Here is a 23002-nt window from a genome sequence, read left to right as displayed (position 1 = left end):
ATGTTCACTAAATGCTAAAACTGACCTGCCATTATGATTCTCCAGTTCATTGAGTTCATAGACCCCAAACATGTATAGGTTCTTTTTTAAATAAGTGGTGAAAAAAATTCCAAAATTTGTTAAAAAAAAAAAATTGCGCCAATTTCCGATACCCATAGCGGGTCCATTTTTTTTCTCTGGTTAGGTGAGGGCTTATTTTTTGCGCTTTGAGATTATCTTTTTAATGATAGCATACTGGTGCAGATCCGATTTTTTTTTTTTTTTTTTTTTTTTTTTTGATTGCTTGTTATTGCATTTTAATGCAATGTTGCGGCGACCAAAAAAAATGTAGTTCTGGCGTTTTGACTTTTTTTTCCTCCTTACACCGTTTAGCGATCGGGTTAATTCTTTTTTTATATTGATAGATCGGGTGATTTTGAACACGGAGATACCAAATGTGTATGTTTGATGGTTTTTTTTAATTGTTTTATTTTGAATGGGGCGAATGGGTGGTGGTTTGAGCATATACTGTATTATATATAATACTAGCTGAAGAGCCCGGCGCTGCCCAGGCATAGTAACTAACTGTGGATAGTTATAACAAATTATAATTATCCTCCATTCCATAGTCCCGTGCCCATATACCCAACATACCTATCCTCCATCCCATAGTCCCGTGCCCATATACCCATCACACATCCTCCATCCCATAGTCAACCATTATGACATCATAATGAGCGGCGGGGCTTGATACACATTTTCCCCATTATGTAGATAGGGGCAAAATTGTTTGGTGAATTGGAACGCGCGGGGTTAAAATTTCACCTCACAACATAGCCTAGGACACTCTCGGGGTCTAGACGTGAGACTGCCAAATTTTGTGGATGTAGCTGCAACGGTGCGGATGCCAATCCCGGACATACATACATACATACACACTTGAGCTTTATATATTAGATATATTTTTTTACTTTTTGCATGCTTCAAGAGTCTCCTTGGTAGACTAGAAGCTGCCATAATCCGAACGGCTATGTTACATACAGGCGATGATCAGATCGCCTGCATGTTGCAGAATTGCTCACTTGCTATGAGTGCCAACCACCTTAGCTTTTAAGGTTTAACTTGTCAATGTTTCTCTCCACCCACATGAACTGTCAGGAGGGCCTTATACGCTTTTAATGATCTACTGGTCTGAATGAAATCAGCAGGTTCAGCAGACTTAAAGGGAAGGTGCCATCTAAAAAAATGTAAAGTATTAATGCTTTCATTTGAAAAAAATATAATTTGTTTTAATTATGGAAAATATTTAAAAATTAAAACGTTTGGTATTTCCACTTTTAAACACTATGGGAAGCAGCTGCTGAAATGTGCCATGAAAACGTGTACAACTAGTTCACATTACAACTGCAGTAAATGTGTGTGGAGCCATTTTGTTGGTGACCTCCATTGATACTGACAAGTAGACAATGTCATCGATAACGGCTGGCCGCCCCGATTCTGTTCCATGTAAACTAGGACATGAATCACTCCATGTCTCAAAATTACTGTGATTCATTACCCGATGTGACTTTCTAACTCCAGGTCTTCCAGAGGGATGGGACACCCTCGTGACATTGGCTCATCGAAGACCTTTTGGAAGGCCACCAAGAAGGCCTGTAGGCCAGAAGCATAAGTTTCAGGTTGAATAGGCACAGCCGTAGATACTGCATCTTGAGCTGGCACAACTGATGTAATCGCTTCCATTCGGCATCTAATGTCTGTAGATGGAACACATTTTTTTCCTTGCTTTTTCACTGATAGCTCAGCTGCCGACACCTCTGATTGCAGAAAGGCATGAGGATCAGCAGGGTCCATGGTCAAGAAAACGGTTACCACGCAGGTGGCACATATAGTTCATGGATCCACTGTGCCATGGGACCAGGCTTACAAAGGAGGGGGTAGCTAAATGACTACCAGTTGTTGACTGGAGCTCGTGATGGTGGAGTCTGGCTTGACTGCAGGTAGCTGTCATGTACCACTCCTAGGCAGTACATGGTGCTGCAGCTTCTGACCCCAGGTGTCAGGTATTGTATGTAGACACAGATATGTACTCGGGCTCTGTTCAGACTACTAAATTCTGGATCCTCTGTAGAATGGTTGCTGACATGAGATACAGGACTGATTCATGTACAGCCAGAGAGGCTTCAGGATACAGGTGCCGCTGATGCAGCTTCAGTGTTCGGGAGACAGGTTGTAGCAGTCCAGAGACATGGGGTACTTAGATAGGAATGGGTTCAGAACTGGCTGCACAAAAACCATGGACCACAGGTTCAGGTCTGGCTGCACAAGAACCAGAGAATTGGGGTTCATTACTAGCAGCACAAGGGCCAGGGACTTCAAGTTCAGGTCACTGGTCACATCGGGACCAGGGATTCGGGTTCAAAACATTGGCCACACCGGGACCAGGGAACCTCACGACTTCACTGGTAGGGCACCACACTGACTGAATGTGTTTGGCACCTCCCTTTTGGGGAGGGTGCCTTTTATACAAAATGCCTCACAGCTATTGGATGAGAGCCATCTTGCAGGTGCACTCCAACACTAAATGCCTTACAGCGCATTACTGTGTGCGCACTGCCCTTTTAAGAACGGGGGTGCTGCGAGGAATCAGTACAGGAAGGAGGCAGGGAGCACAACAGGGGACAGCAATGCACGGCCAGGGGGTGAGTATGTCGGCATCCCTGCATGGAGGGAGTAGGTGTGACGCTAGTCACTACTCACGGACAGGTCGTGAGGCAGAAGAGTCAGACCTTCCTAGGTCAATACCAAGAGAGTACATAGATAACCAAGGGAAAAGATGAAGGCATAAGTCAGGTCACAATCCAGGATCAATAACAAGAGATAGCGGATCAAAAGCCGAAGAACAAGACAAACGGATAGTCAGAGCACTGTACAAAGGGTCAGACAGCCGAAGACCTGAACTCAGTGCAACAGAACCAGCCTAACACTCACCGAGAAGCACAAACTACGTCTGGCAAAGATCAGGGGCAGACAGTTCAGTTAAGTAGCTATGCGATTACCAGATCACTGAACAGCTTCAGAAAGTCCCGGACCAGACAGATTGGACAGCTAAGCTGTCAATCATGACACAATCTGCCCAGCAAGCCCATCACAGTATTGGACAACCAAGATGTCAATCAAGACAGACAGCTCAGCAGGACAGTTTCCATAGAACAGCACAGCAATCATTCACTGAGCGGAGGAATCGTGACAGTATGGGAAATCCTGCAGAGCCATTGTGTCAGTGTTTTGAGCCTGTCACCTTATGTCTGGTGTTTTTCCTGCCACATCAGGCCTCCTGTCTCATGTTTGTCATGCCACCTCATGTCTGGTGTTTGGCCTGCCTGAGGGTTTTATGGCTGCTTAGCAGTTGTTGAATAGCCTGCCACCTGAGGTCTAAGGTTTTCTTTGGCTTCCACTACCACACAGCGTGACTTGATGGGGCCTTCAGTGGAGTACAACTTTCAGTGGTATGCACAACTTTGAGGGACATGGCATTTGGCTAATTGGCCAGCCAACTTGTGGCTTGTAGGTGTGTTTTCATTACTGTCTCTAAGCTTCACTACTCTTTACTAGCAATACTGTTGATATTGGTAAGGATGGCTTCCGGATGATACCGTTGGTCTGTGGTGAATCTATCAAACAAGGAGGGAGGGGCCTTAATAAAATACAGTCCTGAGAGTAACTATTGAGTCCTATAGATTTCCAGTCCATCGCTCATACCTGGATAGAATATTGCATTGGTCCATATTTAGCAAGTCCAGTTAATCTTCAGGATCTGGAGTCATAATTTGGACTGGTTGTCATTTAAACTGATTAGCTATTTAAGTTCCAGGATATCTTTGTAGTGGGATTTATGACTAAGCTGAACAAAACCAGTGTAAGTCCAGTTGATCCTCCTGATCTGGTGTCATTAGATGAATTGCTCAGCATTTAAGTCGATAAACATCTACTTTTCAATTTACCCTCTGTAAAGAGGCTAATGGCCGCGTAGTCGATGGGAAGTATCTGTGATGTAGCTCAAAATATTTTCACTAGTGCACGTAAGCACTAAGAGGTTTGTTTGGTGCACCTGGGACCGGGTTGCGGGTAGCTGAGAGATGGATAGGTCTGGCTACCCACATATCTCACCTCTGGGTGTGGTTAACAGCCTATATAATGGTGGCTTTTGTTTGGCACGTGGTCTGTGTGTTGGGAGGGAGAAGGCATCCTGTGTGTTTGGCTCCAGACCGAGCCTGAGTACTGGATGTTAACCCAGCTTGTGTGCCCACAGGCATGGTGGAGCAGAGCCCTGCTATGGACATTTTGTGTTGTATTTGCCTGATCTAAAGGCTGTTTATTTTCTGTTTGGCTTCTGTGTTTTATGAAGCAATAAACCCCCATGAACTTTTAGAGGAACAAGCTGTTAAGCGCTAGCGGAACGCACCAAACAATAAAGATCGTATAAGGTGCGTTCTCAGCCCGGGGTCCACCGTGCAGAGATGTTACCTGCTGCTCGGTAATGGCGGATACAAACACACACAGGTTATGCCACGCGGTGTGTAAAAGGCGAACCCTGTTACTTCACAGGGTCGCTCTAACGTAAGAAAAGTGCTAGTGACGTGGTCACAGGACTCGGCCCCAAGGACACAGGGATGGAGTCCCTCTAGACCAGGGGTGGGGAACCTCAGGCCCCAGGGCCATATACGGCCCTCGATGACCTTTTATCAGGCCCCCGAGCAGATTCTCAGGGACCGCATTCTTGGGCAGGGAGCTGTATTTTGATTGCCACAAGCTCATTAAATTCTTCTTGCTCTGTTGGCACACACACGCAGTGTTCACTACTGAACATTGAAGGGCATGCAGTGAAAGATTAAGTCATGATGCCAGAGTCAGGATGTACTTTGTGGGCAGAATTTGTACGGCCCCCGAAGGATGGTATAAATTTCCAAATGGCCCTTGGCAGAAAAAAGATTCCCCACCCCTGCTCTAGACCCACAGGCACACATAACCGCTACTGTGGTGCCAGGGGTAGACCCCTAAGAATGCTGTGCCCTGTTAGCAGTCTCAGGGTGCAACAGACAGTTGCTTACCGCACTGAGTGAGAACAGCGCCGCACTGGCGGACGCCACTAACCAGCCCAAGCTTAAGCGCGCTATCTGTGCATGGCGCCGCTCTGACGGACGCTGCGGTATATGCGGTACAGTGGTGCCGTGTGCTAATGGTGCCCTCAGGCGCTAATATGTGAGAGGAGCTGGGAGCACTGTGGCGCTAAGCAGTGCCACTACTCGGCGCTGACTCTCTAACTCTAAACACTATCTCATACACAACCAAGGGAGGGTCCTAATGAGTCAGTCACCTGTACACATGCATCCTCTCATCACACACATACAACAAAATGAGTCTATACTAGCGCATGGCTGAGCGGCCATGCGAACCATTTATAGCAGCGTCCTTCTGGGACCTTCCTGCTGGTCCAATCCAAGCTACTTGACCGAGCATGTCACCTCCAATGAGAGGTCGTTCCACGGGCATGTTCAGTAGGCTGCAAAAAGGACTTAGACTCTGGAGCTGCTCGCTGCTGGCTAGTGCAGATTGCTAAAGCTGACCCAGAGGTGGCAGCAGCAACCAACCTGACAGCACTAGCCTGAGCAAGACGTCGGGATCGATGCCTTTGCTGAGCAGCCTCTTCTACGTCCAGAACAGAATGGGAGACCGCAGAAGGCAAGGCTCGGGCTTCCTCCCGTGCAGAGGCAGGAACCCGACGCCTAACACAAGCCTTCTGTTTTCCTCCCATCGCACCCGAGTGAGTAAAACCCCTACACCTCTTAGTTGGAAGTGCAAGTTGGACATGGCTGCTCTAAGCTGAATAAAACCACTGTAATTCCAGTTATGGCTCCTAGTTGGAAATGGCTTTGTGGACACTAAGTGATTGAACTCTCATTGCCTCAATTTACCCTTGTGGTATAGAGTGGTAAAATTAACTTGATAGTGCCAGGTCGGGTGGCACTATACTGGTCTGCCCTCCTAATTGGAGGTGCAAGCAGGACTCTCCTGCATGGGGCTGATAAACCATCAACATCTCTGGCTATCCTCTTAATTGGAGTTGCACAACACCAAATCTGGTGAACATATTCCGAAACCAGAATATCCTCCTGGTTGAAGTCGAAAAATGGACACATGGGAAATTAAGTCAGTGGAGCCATTATACCCAATACTTACACCCAAAAAGTATTTCAGGATTGAAGTCACAAAACTGGTAGGTTTAACTACGTGGTGAGTTGTTTAAATATCCAGTCAATGCACTTTTGAAGTAATAAAATGGCAGCTGTGCAAGCTATTCTCAAAGATGGTGCTGTTGGCACCTGCGTAGTAGCATCTATCCGATTGCCGATAACTACTACTGTGCAGGTGGCCCCATCTTGGTGGAGGAATTTTTTTTAAATGAACTAACTTATAATCAAAGCAATTTAATACACATTACATAGAGACAGTTACATAGTTACCGAAGAATGGGGGGGCAAAGGGGCTCACCCGGAGCTACGCTACTTTCAACTGTATCGGTGTGTGTAGTGCTCCGATACAGTTAAATTCTCTGCCAGAGCAGTGAAACAGGATCTCCCTGTACTGCTGCTATGGGGCCTGTGAGCCAGAGGGGCCTGGTGCCAGTGCCAGCATCGGACCCCCTGCTCATCATTGCAACTTCAACTGTGTCTGCATCTGTGACGACACAGCATTTAATCTTAATTATGGCAGACATATACTTTCAGTGGGCCAAGAGACATGGACTGTTCCTGAGAGTCTGAATGTTGACTCTTGAATTGATTTTTCTTCGGGTGTGTCAAGAGACAGACTATTGGTCATATGAGCTTAAACGATGACTCTTGTTGTAGATTGATTTGTTTGTGAATGGCTGCTTTGAATCTATTATATATGTTCCTACAATTTATTGTTTTGCCGTCCTTGGAGGACAGGGATGCAGGGTCATTGAACAATTGAAGTTTGCTGCTATGTTGATTACTCATTGTATAAGTACATGTAGCTTGTTGAAATTCATATACCAAAAAGGTGTGAACAAACCAAAAGTACAAAGAAATATTTAAAATAATATTTTTGTTGAAAAACAATTAAAAAAATAGTCCCCCAAAAAATTTGTAAAAATGTCAATATCAGAGTCAACCACAAGATGGCACCAACAGTAATATCCCAAAAGGGGCTATACACAACAAGGTAAGATTAACATACAACCCACTCATAGAATGTGACAGAATCAATAGTAAAAGATCATGATTCAAAATAAAGTATCAATGAAGTGAAGTAAGTCACAAAACACAGAATGGGTGAGTAAAAGGTTAAAGTATTTACCAATAGAGTACTGCGGCGCCAGGAGTCCCTACGTACGTTTTGGCTAAATGAGCCTTCTTCCGGGGGAGTGTCTAAGGTGTGGAATTAGCCTCTATATGTACTCCTATGTAGCCAATAAGGGTTAATGTGTATATAAATTCATGAGGTCTATATATAACGCCAGTGTTTATTGGCGCATGTGGTACGCCCACAAACTGCCCATCGCTCCCATCAGCCAAAGCGTCACATTGACATCCCGGCCCCATGACTAAGTAGCCACGCCCACGCTAATCACTTGAGCTGACCACAGGCCAGGGGGCTGCAGTAGCAATGAAAAGACGCGCCGGGGAATAGGAGAGAGGGGGAGGTGAGCCCGCATGTGCACCACTGGTGTGTGTCTGCTAAAGATCAAAATAATTATTCTATAACATCAATGGGAAAATCCGGTCACATAATCCGAAGCCCCGCCTACACTGCAAACGTGTGCAGACCTAGGAACAGAAACATCAAATACAAGCTGAGGGAGAAGTGGAGAAGAGGAGAAAAAGCATGAAAGAGCAAGCTAACCACTCGTGTGAGTAGTTCTAGCCCCATGACAAAACGATACCCGTTTTATGAAATTATTAAATATAATATTGTATTAAAGTGACTGCATATATAACAATCCAATAGTAGAAAATCACATTTAAAGTGAGTGTATGCAATTGTTATAATATACATGAACAAAATATACATCACATATTTAAAGTGACAGTGCATGAATTACCACAATAATTAAATAAGTATGAGCATATATAATTGCCTTAAATTGTCTGTCATCCACTTCCGTCTGGATTGTGCCTAAATCCCACAATCCACCGCGCCGCACCGGAAGTACGCCGACCGCCGTATTGGAATACCCTCATACTCACTCACACACACACTCACACACACGTACACACACACACACACGTACTCACATCTCCAGCACAGGCCGCAAACCACCCTCTTTCCTGCGGGCTGTGACTGCACGGAGGTGGGTGGGTAGGCAGCTGCGGGACACACATGTACGTACGTACGCACACGCACACACACATGTACTCACACACACACTTCCCTCCTGAGCATCGGGCACACCTCTAGTTTAGATAGAGATAAATATAGATAGAGATAGATATATCTCTAATATATTTTAAAAAGTTTTCGGAATATATACTAAAAATCATGTTTAAATGAATAGTGAAAAGCGAATGTGATAAATAACTTCGTGTAAAAAAAAAAAAAAAAATTTGAACGGGTATACAAAAAGTAAAAAAAGGGGGAAAAAATGAGTGAGTAAAAACCTAAAATAAAAAGAGAAAATAAATAAAATGATGTTATAAATGAAGGGCAACAAAGAAGATATCCTCAGGAAGACACGGATCCCAGTTTTAAATGGATACATCAGAGGAGATGATCTTTAAAAAGCATAAAAAAGGATTAATAAAAGACATAAAATCAAATAAAAGACAAATAACATAATAGACACTAAACAAATAAGGATGCGGGGATTAGAGAAAAGGGGCATAATTAAGAGTCTCATTTAGACCCAAGGGTTGAAATGTGCGTAAAGTCCAAATCCATTTAGATTCCTTATGGGCCAGCATCCTGATAATATTGCTGTCATGAAATTCCGAATTAACACAATCAATGCCAATGAAACGCAAACCGGTAGGATCACATGAATGGTAGATTTCAAAATGTTTAGGAATTGGTTTTAGATGTTCTGTGTTATCCTCATTGGACGCAGCCACAATATCTCTGACATGTTCACGTACCCTTACCTTTAAAGGGGCAAGTAGTGAGACCTACATAGATTTTTGAGCATGGACAGGTGGTGTGGTAAATAGCTTTAGTAGAACATGTAATTGTTTGAGTTATTATATAGAATTTGTGATCACATGCATTAAACTGGGTTGCAGAATCAATGTTAGTATAGGCCACACATTGACCACAAGGTGAACAGCCCCATTTCTGACGGTGTTTGCTACTAGAAAAAATGGTTGGTTGAGTATTGGGTACATAATGAGATTTGACCAGGTGATCTCTCAAATTGCAAGAATGTCGAGCTGAAATACAATGTCTATCTGGGATATATTGCCTAAAGGTTGGACCCGCCAGAAGAATTGGTCAATGTTGCAATAAGTTATCCTGCATCTGTTGCCATTGAGAATAAAACTGTGTTAAGAATCTTACCTGATTAGTAGGCTTATGTCCTTGTAGAATAAATGAGGTCCTGTCGCTTTGAATTCTTGGGTGTATTATATACCCCATTAATGCTACGATGACTATAACCTTGGTCAAAAAATCTCTCGCATCTCAATGGCCCGGGCTTCAAAATCCTTATCAGAAGAACATAGTCTGCATAATCGTAAGAACTGTCCCGTAGGAATGGATTTGATATGATGTGGATGAGATGAAGAGGCATGAAGGAGGGAATTGACAGCTGTATCCTTCCTGTTTAAGTCTGATTGCAACATGCCTTGATCATCACATTGAATGGTAATGTCTTAAAAAAAAAAGTATCCTATGAAAATCATAATTGTGTTAGATGAGTATTTAGATCATTTTGATTCAGCTCAGAAATAAAAGATTTAAGATCAATCTCATTGCCACGCCAAATGAAAAAAATATCAATGAATCTGGTCCAAAAAGGTACCCGATGCAAAAATAAGTCAGATGAAAACAGGTCCCTCTCCCACAGCCCCAGGAACAGATATGCATAGGACGATGCACAGGCCGCGCCCATGGCTGTACCCAGGAGCTGTAGGTACAAGGACCCATTAAAAGTAAAAAAAAAAAAATTGTGGTTGAGCACAAATTCCAAAAGTTGAAGGATAAATGCAGACTCATCAGGTACAAGATTAGACATACCCAGGAAAAATTTGGCTGCACGAAGACCATCTTTATGCTTGATATTCGTGTACAGTGATTCAACATCTCATAACACGAGAATCATGTCATTCTCTAGAAGATATGAAGGGATTGTCTCTAACAGAGGTTTTAAGTGGGAGTCAATGTATTGACATATGATTTCAGTCAACCCTCCAATCCAAGAAATAATGGGTCTACCTGATGGTGTGATGGCATTCTTATGTATCTTTGGCAATAAATAAAAAGTTGATATTGCAGGTTCTTTAATGGTTAAGACATCAAAGATTTCTTTATTGATTAGATTACTATCTCTTGCTGTTTGTAACATTTTGGATAGTTCGGTCCTAAAAGATATTAATGGATTGAATTTAAGATTTTTATAACGGGATCAATCATGTAAAAGGCGAAAAGCTTCTGTCTCATGTAATTTACAAGGCCAGATGACCATTTTCTGTTGCTGATAAATTATCAATGTGAATTTTAGAAGATGTCTTCTCAAAGTCAGAAGAGACCAGTTGTACAAAAATATCTATATTAGGGCACATAGACAAAGGGGAAAATTTTTGAGACTTCTGACGCAAACAAGAGGGAATCTTACCCACAGAAGTAGAATCACTCAGCATCCAGATCTTCCAATGTCTGTAAAGCAGCTTGTTCTCCAGGAAGGGGGAATATTTTTTGTATTTCATAATTGTGGAACCATTTTTAAAAATTAAAGTCCTGGCAAAAATGTTCAAATCTTTGATGGCTAAGAAAGGATCAAAACGTATAGATGGTGAAAAAGATAAACCCTTGGAAAAGGAGTGTTAGTTCTGAATCTGAAAAGAGTTGATCAGAAAGATTAATTACCTTAAGAGCTGAATTTGAGCTTGCCCCAGAGTTAGGTTTACGTTTTTGTTATTGTTACTGCCTAAGAGTCTTATGATCCCACCTTCTCCATGGGTAATTCCTGAATCTTGTAGTTATAGAATAATTAGAAGAATCCAACTGTTCACCCAATGAAGAAACAGATGATATCAATGGTGACGTATCTGTGTGATTATTTTTTGGTAAAGTTCTCCATTTTTATACGTCATTTCGTTAAGTCAGTGGAATCACGTATAAGTTTTTTTAAATTTTTTTTTTGCTTGTACCTCTTTAAGGCTAGTTTCACATTTGCGGACGGAGGGCTGCGGACTTCCTCCGTGAAGCCCCGCCACGCCTCCTGTTAGCTCCGCCTATTTCTTCATGCGGCTTCATGCGACCTGCGTACCCTATCTTTAACATTGGGTATGCAGGCCGTGCCGCAGTATGCGTATGCCGCCGCATGTGTCATTTTGACGGTGCGGCGACCCGCATAGAACGCATCATGTTGAAATTTTATGTGGACGCTGCATCCACATACTGCGGCACGGCCTGCGTACCCAATGTTAAAGATGGGGTACGCAGGCCATATGAAGCCAGCTGCAGAAATAGCCATAACTAACCGGAGGAGGCGTGGTGGGTGGCGGGGCTTCACGGAGGAAGGCCGCAGCCATCCGTCTGCAAATGTGAAACTAGCCATATCTAGGTTTCCCATTCCAAAGAGCATTTATCCATTTTACCATTAAAGGAAAGTACTTCTTTATTAGAACAATAAAAAAAGAAAAAATGCCAGCTTACCCGGTTGGTTCAAAAGATAAGCTGCTATACTGTATAGGCTCTCAGCAACGGATAAATGACAGGAGCTCTTGCCAACAATAAATGCGAAAAGGAGATGAATCCAGCGAGCCAAGTTTGAAGTACATAAAAAATCTTTTTCTTTATTTCAAACGTAGGTTAAAAATATTTATCCATAGCAGCATATTATAAATATAGGCAGAGATAGGAAAAATTACTGCTGTAAAGCGCCAACAGCACTAATTTTTCCTCTCTGCCTATATTTATAATATGCTGCTATGGATAAATATTTTTAATCTACGTTTGAAATAAAAGATTTTTTATGTACTTCAAACTTGGCTCGCTGGATTCATCTCCTTTTCGTACTTCTTTATTAGAGACTATTGTTCTGAATGAGGAATACACGGAATCTAATTCATTCTCCAATGAAATCAATGATTTAGAGTTCAATTCTATGAGTAGTTTCGTAAAATGAGTGGAACACAGTGTACAAGCTGCTTCCCACTTAGTAACGAACTCAGAATCGTCCACAGGGAAAGAGGCGAAAACTTGGACACGCAATCCTCTGGTTATAAGACCATTCTTAACATAATTTTCAAAAAACGCCCTGTTTCACCAGGTTTTTGTTCTTCTATGCAATATTTTTTTTTATGCTATTTTGTAATTAAGGGGAGTTCTCTGATCACCAGATCCCACAGATACATCATAATTAAAAACATTGGCTAACTCTGATTGCCAGGTAAGGTCCTTGGCTTCATAGTCCATCGTATCACTTTGGATGCTTTGAAAAATCTGTGAAAATACACCGAGATTAAAGATAAGCTAAATGAAGCATCATGTAAAAAATATAAATGAAACACCACAGTGGAAAATGTAGGACTTAGGTTGGTTTAAACACCACAAACTAAAATTCATATACCAGAAAGGTGTGAACAAACCAAAAGTACAAAGAAAGATATTTAAAATGATATTTTTTTTTTATTGAAATGTTGAGTCTGAATGTTGACTCTTGAATTGATTTATTTTTCTTTGAGTGTGTCACGAGACTTACTATTGGTCATATGCGCTTAAACGATGACTCTTGTAGATTGACTTGATGTTTGTGAATGGCTGCTGTGTATCTATTATATATGCTCCCACAATTTATTGTGTTGCCATCCTTGGAGGACAGGGACGCAGGGTCATTGAACAATTGATGTTTGCTGATATGTGTTGATTACCCATTGTATGAGTACACATGTAGCTTGTTGACCTGTAAACAGTGAAGGACAATCTATGCAGATTGATTAAATACTCAAACAATAAGAGTTGATCTCATCTCACCTTCCCCCTGATCGGTGGATGATGGGGTGCATTATACTGGATGGACTATGGAGTGCATTATACTATACAGAGGACTATGGGGTGCATTATAATGTATGGATTATGGGGTGCATTATACTATACAGAAAACTATGGGATGTGCATTATATTGTATGGACTATGGAATTTATTATACTATACACATGACTATAGGGTACATTATACTATATGGAGGACTATGGGGAGTGCATTATACTGTATGGACTTTGGGGTGCATTATTCTATATGGAGGGCGATAGGGTTAATTATACTATATGTAAGTAATTATACAGTGTGAAGGTTTGTGTGGGGTCAATCATACTGTGTGGAGGGATGTATGAGGGCCATTATACAGTGAGAGGAGGTGTCAGGCCAATATACTGTACGTAGGCCCATTATACTGCATGTAGGGTTGTGTGGAGGTCACAGTTGGGGGTTCACACTGTGCTGGGGGTCATCATACTTTTCCAGGGGAGTTAAGGGGTGGGGAACAGTAGGTTAATCATACTGTGTGAAGGGTACTGTGCAGGAATTCACTGTGGGGGGGTATCTTACAGTGTTTGTGGGCACTTTTGTTAAAGTCATGCTTTATGAGTGCAATGAAAGGGGGATCTAGGGCTCCAGGTGGAGGAAAATTAGATAGTGCACAGTACCACACAGTAGGTGCAGTAATAGAGACAAAATGCAGAACAAAACAGCACTCACCATTCCTTAAAAATTATGTCCTTTATTTCATGTGGTAAGATAGTCCTGAGAAAGCAGAGGAAGTGGAGGAAGATAACAGCCGTTTCGCGCTTATTTCAGCGCTTCTGCGGGTCCAAGCATGGGGGTGACAATTTTAAAAGGGGCATGATTTTGGGAGACGTGATGGCAGGAGGGTACTTTATTTAGAGGGGCAGTGTGCTGGGGATATTTTACAGAAGCATAGTATGTGAATGTGGGGATATTTTGCAGAGGGGCAGTGTGGAGGGGGATAACTTGCAAAGGGGCAGTGTGCAGGGAATATTTTGCAAAGGGGCAGTGTGCAGGGAATATTTTGCAAAGGGGCAGTGTGCAGGGAATATTTTGCAAAGGGGCAGTGCAGAAGGTTATTTTGGAAAGGCACAGTGTGGGGGAGGGGAGTATATTTTGCAGAGTGGCAGTGTGGAAAAATATTTTGAAGAGGCACAATGGAGAGGCGTAGTGTGCGGGGGACATTTTGCAATAGGGGCAACAAAGCGGGAAAATTTGGAGAATGGTAGTATGGGGGGATATTTTGGATAAGAACAGTAAGCACAAGCAATTATTCTGGCACGCAGCATGGGAGATATCTTTATTTATGGGGCAGTATAATGACGCATTTTTAAGAGCACAATGTCGGGAATCTCTGCTTGAAGATGGAGAACCGGCAAGTCTGCAAAGACAGTCTGGGCATGAAATTTCTTCATGGCGTCTCCGCTACACAGAGACAAAAAATGATGAGAACGACTTCAATCAGAGAGGACATCAAATATAAGGTGCGTGGATGTAATTGTTTGTGATACTGTCAACGTTTCATCATTGCTGTGGTTCCTTGTATGGTCCGCAGTCAGATGATGACTATTAACAATCCCAGTATCTCCAAACCATTGTTAAAGACATACTGGAAGTAGTAAGTTCATGCGATACAATTGTACATGTGGCTGACCTGATATTGCTATTGCTCGCTGTACTAACTGATTTATTCATGTACTAATAGTGGTTCTGCCACTACATTCATTTGCTGTGGGTGGTTCTGATCTTGTACCCATGTAGCAATCCAAAACTTGCAACATGGCGATTTTAAAATTTAAAATACTCAAAATTTAGGGTTTTGAGATTGAAGAGGATTTGGCCAGATTGCGCTCAGTTTCTACTCTAAAAACTCTGTGTAAGTTAACGTATGTTCATACTTATTTTTTGGGACAAAAACTGAGCAGAATTTCTACAAATCCTCCTCAAATCCTCAAAAGTTGGTTCTGGTGATGTATTGGTGTAAGTACCGCTTTAAATTTTTTGCAGCCCTTGGAATTAGTTCAGTATGCCATTGCAGCCCTTGGACCAAAAAAATGGTGTGCAACCTTGTTCTACAAGACAATGGGGAAAGAGACAGTAGGTTATGGAATTGCAGCAGTTATCAGTGGTGAGGCAGCAGCAGATCATTGAAGGCTGTAAGCTTTTTTTTTTTTTTTTTTTTGAAGAGATGGGTTTTCAAGAGGAAGAGGACTAGAACTCTAGTGCCACCTTTTGGAAATAGCTATCCTAAAAGTGTTCTAGTCTTCTTTCTCTCTGAAGAGACAGTTTGACTATTTCCCAGAGGAGCATTGCGGCTTTAAGTCTCCTCATCTCGGCATGCTTAGCATGTCAATCTCCGCAAGGAGAAGCAATACTTCTCGGATGCAAGTTCTGTCTGAATGTTCCGAGAGTGGTGGATAATTAGATGTTAATACAAGGAGAAATACGAGTCCATGCTGTACAGTAAAAATACTTTTACATTTTATTAGAACAATTTTAAAAACACAATTGTAAACATACAAACACACACACATGTTTGGGCAAAAAATAAAGGTGAAAACAGTGACACTAGAACCAGAGTGGATAGAGCAAGGGGCGCTATATGTGTAAAATAACCCTTGGGTATATGCCAGCAAAATTATCAAAACATTGTAACCATCCTATAGATGGTCAGGGTGATAATGCACACAGTAATTATATTTGCACGTGTATCATTACATATTCAGTGCGGTGTTTTTACTGTATAGCATGGACTGGTGTTGCTCCTTGTATTAAAATTTGACTGAGTTGCTATCAAATTTAATATATGGATACTTTTTGCATGGATAAATCATTATAATTTTGATTAGGAGTTTTCTGTTTATATTATGATAATTAGATATGTAGCAACACAGAATTCCAGAGGATGGGGTATACTGGAATTAGTGAATTAGTCAGGCACCAGAGATAAGGACTGACTGGAGAAGGGCAAGAGTGTTAACAGGGAGGCCACAGAGGAGGATATTGCAGTAGTCTAGGTAGGAGATGATGAGGGCATGCACTAACAATCTAGTAGATTCAGAATTCAGGGAAGGATGGATTCTGGAAATATTTTTGAGTTGGAGGCGGCAGGAGGTGGCAAGAGCTTGGATATGCGATTTGAAGGAAAGAGCAGAATCAAGGGTTACTTCCGGTACCACAGAGTGTGGTGTCATTAATTGTGATAGGTCGGGTAGTGGGGTTAAGTGGGATAGAGGAAAGAAGAGGAGTTCAGTTTTTGCCATATTGAGCTTTAAGAAGCGAGAGGAGAAAAAGGATGATGATATGGCCGATAGGCACTCTGGGATTCTGGACAGCAGAAAGGTGGTGTCTGGGCCAGAGAGGTAGATCTGAGTGTCATCAGTGTATAGGTGGTAATGGAATCCATGGGACTTTGAGTTGTCCCAGGCCAGAGGATAGATTGAGAATAAGAGTAGGGGTCACAGGACAGAGCCTTGAGAGGCATCAACAGAGAGAGGGTGAGATGAAGAGGTAGTGTGGGAGTGGGAGCCACTAAATGTGTGGTTAGAATAGTATGAGTAAATCCAGTAGAGAGCAAGGTCTTTGATACCAAGGGGAGAATGGATTTGAAGTAAGCCGGAGTGTCGACACTGTCATATTCAGAGGACAAGTCTAGAAGGAGGAGTATAGAGAATTGTGTGTTATCTTTTTTAGCAAGTCGTTACTAATTTTGGTCAGATGACTTTATAATGGTATTATGCATTCTCTCTTTAATTCATCGAAAAAGGAAAGTCCAGCTCAAGGAGTAAAATCCAGAATTGTATTTATTTCATTAAAATACAAGCATGGCTGCTATAGTCATTGCGGTTTTTACCCTGACATGGGATAGCTGCACAGAAAGTGCCCAGGAGGTTCTGTATGCGTTTCGAGCGGTATACGCTCTTAGACTCAGAAACTCTCTTTAATGTCATGTTATGACATAATCCTTGAGTTGCCCTCCTAAAATACAACATGATGTGCCGTAATTCTCTCTCGAGCACAATTTTGACTTCTTACTTATTTCTGGGTGCCAAACAAACTATTGCACATTCATGGAAGAAATCTGTTTCCCTGCAAGAAGTCAAATCCCAAATAGATAAATTTATGATAAACTAAAAATTGTCTGGAATTTTTTTTAGACAAATACAACAAATTTGATCAAACCTGGACACCATGGTTCGAATATGCCTGCCCACTTTCAACTATCTTTCAATTTTCCCGACATGAAATCCATTCATGTGATGGCTCAGTGGTTCAAATCCTAAATACAGTATATTTTCAAATTGTTTGCAGGTTCTTGTGAATGGGTTTCCTTTGGGTGCTCTGGATTCCTCCCATACTCCTCCAAAGGCATACTGATGGAGGATTTAAATTGGGTGCCCCATTGGAAACAGTGATGATGTGTCCATAAAGTGCTGTGAAATTGACGGCGCTATTTACGTGACATAAGTAAATACATTTTATCCTTCAAGTATTCTCATTTTGTTTGTTGGGTCAACCCCCCACCTTTTCTTTTATTTTCTCTTTTTGTGCATGTCTCCTTTTTTTTTTTTTCTCCCCTTTACATTTATTACAACTAATTCCATGTAAAGACCTTGCATGAAATTGACTTTAGCCTGTTTTAGTTGTATATTGTATAAAGTTATACTTCGTCAAATTCATTATTTGTTTCTACTCTTGCTTAAGTTACATGAAACATCTATCTATGCATTCTATCTGTTATGTTTTCCAACTATTACCGATGTTATGATACTGTTTATATGTGTCTTTTATAATATTGATATAAAGTGTAAAATACGAAATATATTTCAAAGCTAGATTTCATTACCGGTATATGAAATATTTCAAGTTTAACCTCAGTTTTCAGGCACAAAGGATGTAATGTAGCTATTTCACACCATTCATGTTTATTATTCACTGTGGAACATTAGGACCAATTGTTTTTGATGAGAGCACTTAGTTTCCTTTGCAGACGAATAGAACAGCCATTGATCATAAGTTTTTGTGCTTACCTCAGATGGAAAGGCCTGAAAGAGTTACTCCAGCTATGCTTCAGTCTTGTCTGTTTTACACAATCACAGTGCGACTTACTCCCTACTGGAATAAAGCGGGACATATTCTAATTCAAGGTAAAACTCTTGAACCATTTGTTGTTCCTCTTTTTATATATCTTTGAACATATTCTTTTTAATAGTAATTGAATTAAGAACATACAAAAATTGATTGTTGGTAGTGGATTACTCTCTGTACTGTCTAGCCGTTCAACACTGAAACTATATTTATTCAGGAACAAAGCTAACTTCACAACTGGTATTTCTTATAGCTTAGGATCTTAGCTTCTTCTTTGTCAACTTGGAGAAGGAGAATTATCAAGGGAACTATGTCTATAACTCAGTTTACAAAATATTCATAAATCAATATATCAATACCATATATTATATAATATCACCGCGTAGACCAGACCAAGATACAAGACAGGGGAAAATCGGTAAAAAAGTAAGCTATACAAAGGAAGAAAAAAACGATTAAAAACAAACCACAGTCTAAACAATAGTATATTCTTTATTATTAGTAACTGGTAACATCCATGAAAGAATCTTATTTCCTTAACAATTAAAAACATAGACAAGGACGCACACACGGACTACAAAAACTAGTAAGAAAGCCTCATAGGTAGATTGCAGTCATATATAAAGTATTGCCATATAAACCCGGCCGGTACAATGCATATCATTCCAAACAATTGGATAAATAAATACTGCATAATTGTTAAGATTATTATTGAATATGAAGTGCACAGAAAATCCCAATCAATCATCTGGGTATCACAGAAATGAGCTAACAAAAAATTACCATAGAGATATGTCTAAATAAAGTGCAGTGCGTACAACCAGAAAAAATGTGCTGACAATAAAACACCATCTTGGTATCTCAGTAAAGTGCAGTGTATATGACCAAGAAATAAAACACACATTGTGTATTCATAAAGTGACGTAGTGATATACAGTATGTAATAGGGCAATATATGTTTGCGGTACCAATAATTATACCTGCAAAGTGCTATTAAAGGCAGTAAAAGGGCGCTCAACTTACATATGGAATCAGATGATATAGCCCAGGCGGCGTCCACCACGACGCGCGTTTCGGCTTTGCGCCTTCGTCAGAGGGTGGAGTCTGCAGGACCAAAGCGTGGCTATATACCCATAGCCAGTCGGAGTAAGGAGGGTCACGTGGGGGATCAGCCAATCACAAGAAAGAAGGCAAAGTTGTGACGTGCACCTCGCATAGATGCGGATGTTTTGCCCTAGCAACCGCGTCATGTGACAACCAACGTCAGTCATGTGACCGACCGGGAGAGGGCTGGCACATAGAGACGTGGTCGGCAGGGAAACACAGGCGCACCGCTGAGAGCGCGCGTGCAGACTTCTCTCTGGATCAGGATATAGCAATGAGTGGGACAATGGAAACATATACCATTGCCCAGTATATAATATAAGCTTATTGGTGCCACAAAATCAATAACGCCACATATTAAATCAAAACTAAAAAAAGGTGCAAAATATATACCATACATTAAAAAATAATAGAAGAAATAATCCTAATAAGACAAAAGTGATACACAACAATGTATCTAATATAAAATATAAATATACAGTTAGATACATATAAATATATAGATGTCTTCTAGGCAGAGTTTCCACAATCCCAATGATTTCCAGATTCCTGAGCCCATAATCCGATATGGCAGGTAATATAATACAGTACATACGTGCAATTATGAAAGAATCTAAAAATAGAAATAAAAATAATTAAAATACTAACTTAATAAAACATAACGCCACCATATTGTATAAAAGCAATTAGAAATTAAAAACATCAGATTAAAAACTTTAAATTATATTACGTTAGAGAAAAGGGACAAAAGAGTTAAAATCATTCAGGCCATATGGTTGTACAGTGTTCAACATCCATATCCATTTGGTTTCTCGCTGAGCGAGTTTGCGGCTAATATTACCACCTCTATTATTATGGGAAATTTCATTGATGCACCGTACTCGAAAAAGGGATGCATCGCAATTGTGGTAAGTCCTAAAATGTTTTGGTATTGTTTTTAAGGAGGCCACATCTTCTTGATCCTTAGCCGCTATAATCCCCAACACATGCTCGTGAATGCGAACCTTAAGTTGTCTTTTAGTTAGTCCCACATAAATTTTTGGGCAGGGGCACGTGGCATAATATATAACCCCTGTAGTTGTGCACATTATGGAGTGCTTGATCTGAAAAGTCTTATCGGCGCACGGGGGGCTGGAGGCATACCGGGCCGGGGGCGCCGTGCCAGCTCCCTATCGCGCGTTCCCACGGGCTCATTTTGAGCGGCTGAAGTGACGTGGCGGAGGGGGCGGGGCCGGGAACGCCGAAACCGGAAGTCTGGTTCCGGCCGGCTTTTTGTAGGCACCGCAGGAGCGCGGCTGTCCTGGGTCGCGTGCAGCAGCCAGGAGGGAAGGGAGGCCTGAGCGCAGGGCGGGGAGGGTCCCAAGTGGTAGGTGCCCTTGGCCAGAGCCCTGCTGACCCAGATATCTGGAGGAAGGCAATATAAGGCAGGCTGGGACGCTGCAGGGGTGCCTCTGAAGGCCCATTGCAGCGGTGGATACGACAGAAGCCCCCATAGACCAACAGGATGAGGTGCAGGAGCACCCGCAGAGACAGGCCTCAGTGAAGCCTCATACAAGTGCCCAGCTAAAGAAGCAAGGAAGAACGAGCGTGCAGAGCCGCAGAAGTTCCTCCAGACTGAAGGATTCCGCTGCCTCCCTCCGTGATCTGGTACCTACTTCTACTGCATGGGTAAGAAATCTCCATGAAAGTACCCTGATGCAGTGTTCCCTTATGTTTTTTTCGCAGGGGAAGAAAAGTTCGGGTAAACGGAAGCATAGGGAGTGTGCCCTCTGTAGTTGCCCCATGCCAGATGCCCACCCTAAAAAGTTGTCAGCCGTGCGTGCGACAGACGGTAGGGTTTAAAAGGGAACGATAGTCCATGGCTAGATTGACAGGCCCTTACGCTCTCCCCCGTTTATACAGGTAGCGGAAGAGACACCTGACTTCACCACAAGCCTGAGGGAAATAATCAGGACAGAGATGCCCTATCACAAGGGGAATCTTCTAGGAGAAGAGAAGCTAGTTTTTTGGGTTCAGACTCCTCAGAGCCCTCTGCCTCCTCTTCATCTTCTTCGGAGGAAGACTCTAGCCATTTCTGCTTCCCCAAAGCAGTAAGGTCCACCATGGGGGTAGCGGACACAAAACCGGAACTCTCAGCGCAGGATATGATGATCGGTGGTATACATCCAAGGAAGCGCAGGGCCTTCCCACTAAATAACAAGGTCCAGAGCCTGATAGACAGAGAATGGAAGAGGCCTGAAAAAAGGGGCACCTTACCACCGGCCCTTCAAGCGGCGGTACCCCTTTGATGACCCAGTGGCAAGCAGATGGGACAAGGCCCCTAAGCTTGACGCAGCAGTAGCCAAAGCCTCCAAAAAATCCTCCATACCTTTTGACAACATGGCCTCCTTAAAACATCCGTTGGACAAAAAAGTGGATTCATTTCTAAAAGGAACATGGGAGATGTCAGCGGGTGCTCTAAGACCAGTGGTAGCTGCCACGTGCACAGCCAGATCCATGATGGTCTGGCTGGATCAACTGGATTCTCAGCTGAAAGACTGAGCCTCTAGAGCATCCATCCGGAAGACCCTGCCGATCATTCAAAACGCTGCTGCCTTTTTAGCTGATGCTTCGATGGATTCGGCAAGGATGGCGGCCAGGACCGCAGGATTATCGAATGCAGCTCGAAGGGCTCTCTGGTTGACGTGTTGGTCAGGAGATATCCAGGCCAGGTCCCGACTCTGTTCCATTCTGTGTGAGGGGGAATATCTATTTGGTCCCGTGCTGGACGAACTTTTAGAAAAAGCCGGTGATGATAAAAAGAAATTCCCCAGTCTGCCGAATCCTTCTTATAGACGTCGCTTTACCAGGAAGGGATATTTCCGTAGAAGGTTGTCCAGGGATCAAGGCAGATGGGATGAAAAAAGAAGAAAAGTTACAGGATTTATGTTTGGAGGAGGGGGGGCGCCAGGAAGGGCCCAGCGCGTGAGGCTAAAAAGCCACCCCAATGAATAAATGCTCCGGTAGGAGGGAGAATAGCTGTCTTCTACCAGGCCTGGTCGCTAATTTCTAGTAGCAACTGGATCCTGGGGTTGATAGCCTCGGGACTACGGCTAGAATTTTCCTGTGTCCCCCTAAACAGATTTAAGGTTACCGCACTCAGATCTTCCCCATCAGAACAAGCTGCCCTGGAGGCCGAGGTTCATGATCTATGCTGCAAGAAGGTCCTGACAGAGGTGCCGGAGGCGGAAAGGGGAAGAGGTTTCTACTCCCCTCTGTTCCTAGTCCGTAAGCCAGACTGCTCCTTCAGGACTATAATAAATCTTAAAGCTCTCAACAAGTTTCTGGTCATACGTCCGTTCAAAATGGTAACAATCAATTCCACAATAAAATTGCTGTTTGAAAATTGCTTTATGGTGGTGTTAGTTTTAAAGGACGCCTACTACCATATACCCATTCATGCAGCTCATCAGCGTTTCCTCAGAGTGGCGGTTCAGTTAGATGGGTCAGTTCAACATTTCCAATATGTGGCCCTCCCCTTTGGTGTTGCAGTCGCTCCCTGGGTATTTACTAAAGTTGTAGCAGAGGTTATGGCCCATCTGCATGA

The 23002-nt window shown here is 42.4% G+C and overlaps 1 protein-coding gene across 10 annotated transcripts in view; it reads left to right on the top strand.

Moving 5' to 3' along the window:
• CUNH18orf63 (chromosome unknown C18orf63 homolog) overlaps positions 1 to 23002 on the top strand; it is a 321901-nt gene that overhangs the window by 88020 nt on the left and 210879 nt on the right. For all 10 annotated transcript variants that reach the window (XM_073589993.1, XM_073589985.1, XM_073589984.1 and 7 more), the window contains one exon: positions 18260 to 18371. In XM_073589993.1, the coding sequence (XP_073446094.1) occupies positions 18260 to 18371 (112 nt within the window). The remainder of the gene's footprint in view (positions 1 to 18259; positions 18372 to 23002) is intronic.

This window comes from Dendrobates tinctorius, unplaced genomic scaffold (genome assembly GCF_039654945.1).
Source record: "Dendrobates tinctorius isolate UK_male_01 unplaced genomic scaffold, ASM3965494v1 ptg000115l, whole genome shotgun sequence".
Taxonomy (NCBI): Eukaryota; Metazoa; Chordata; class Amphibia; order Anura; family Dendrobatidae; genus Dendrobates; species Dendrobates tinctorius.
Note: the sequence above shows the minus strand (reverse complement) of the source record. Positions and strands in the feature narration are given on the sequence as shown.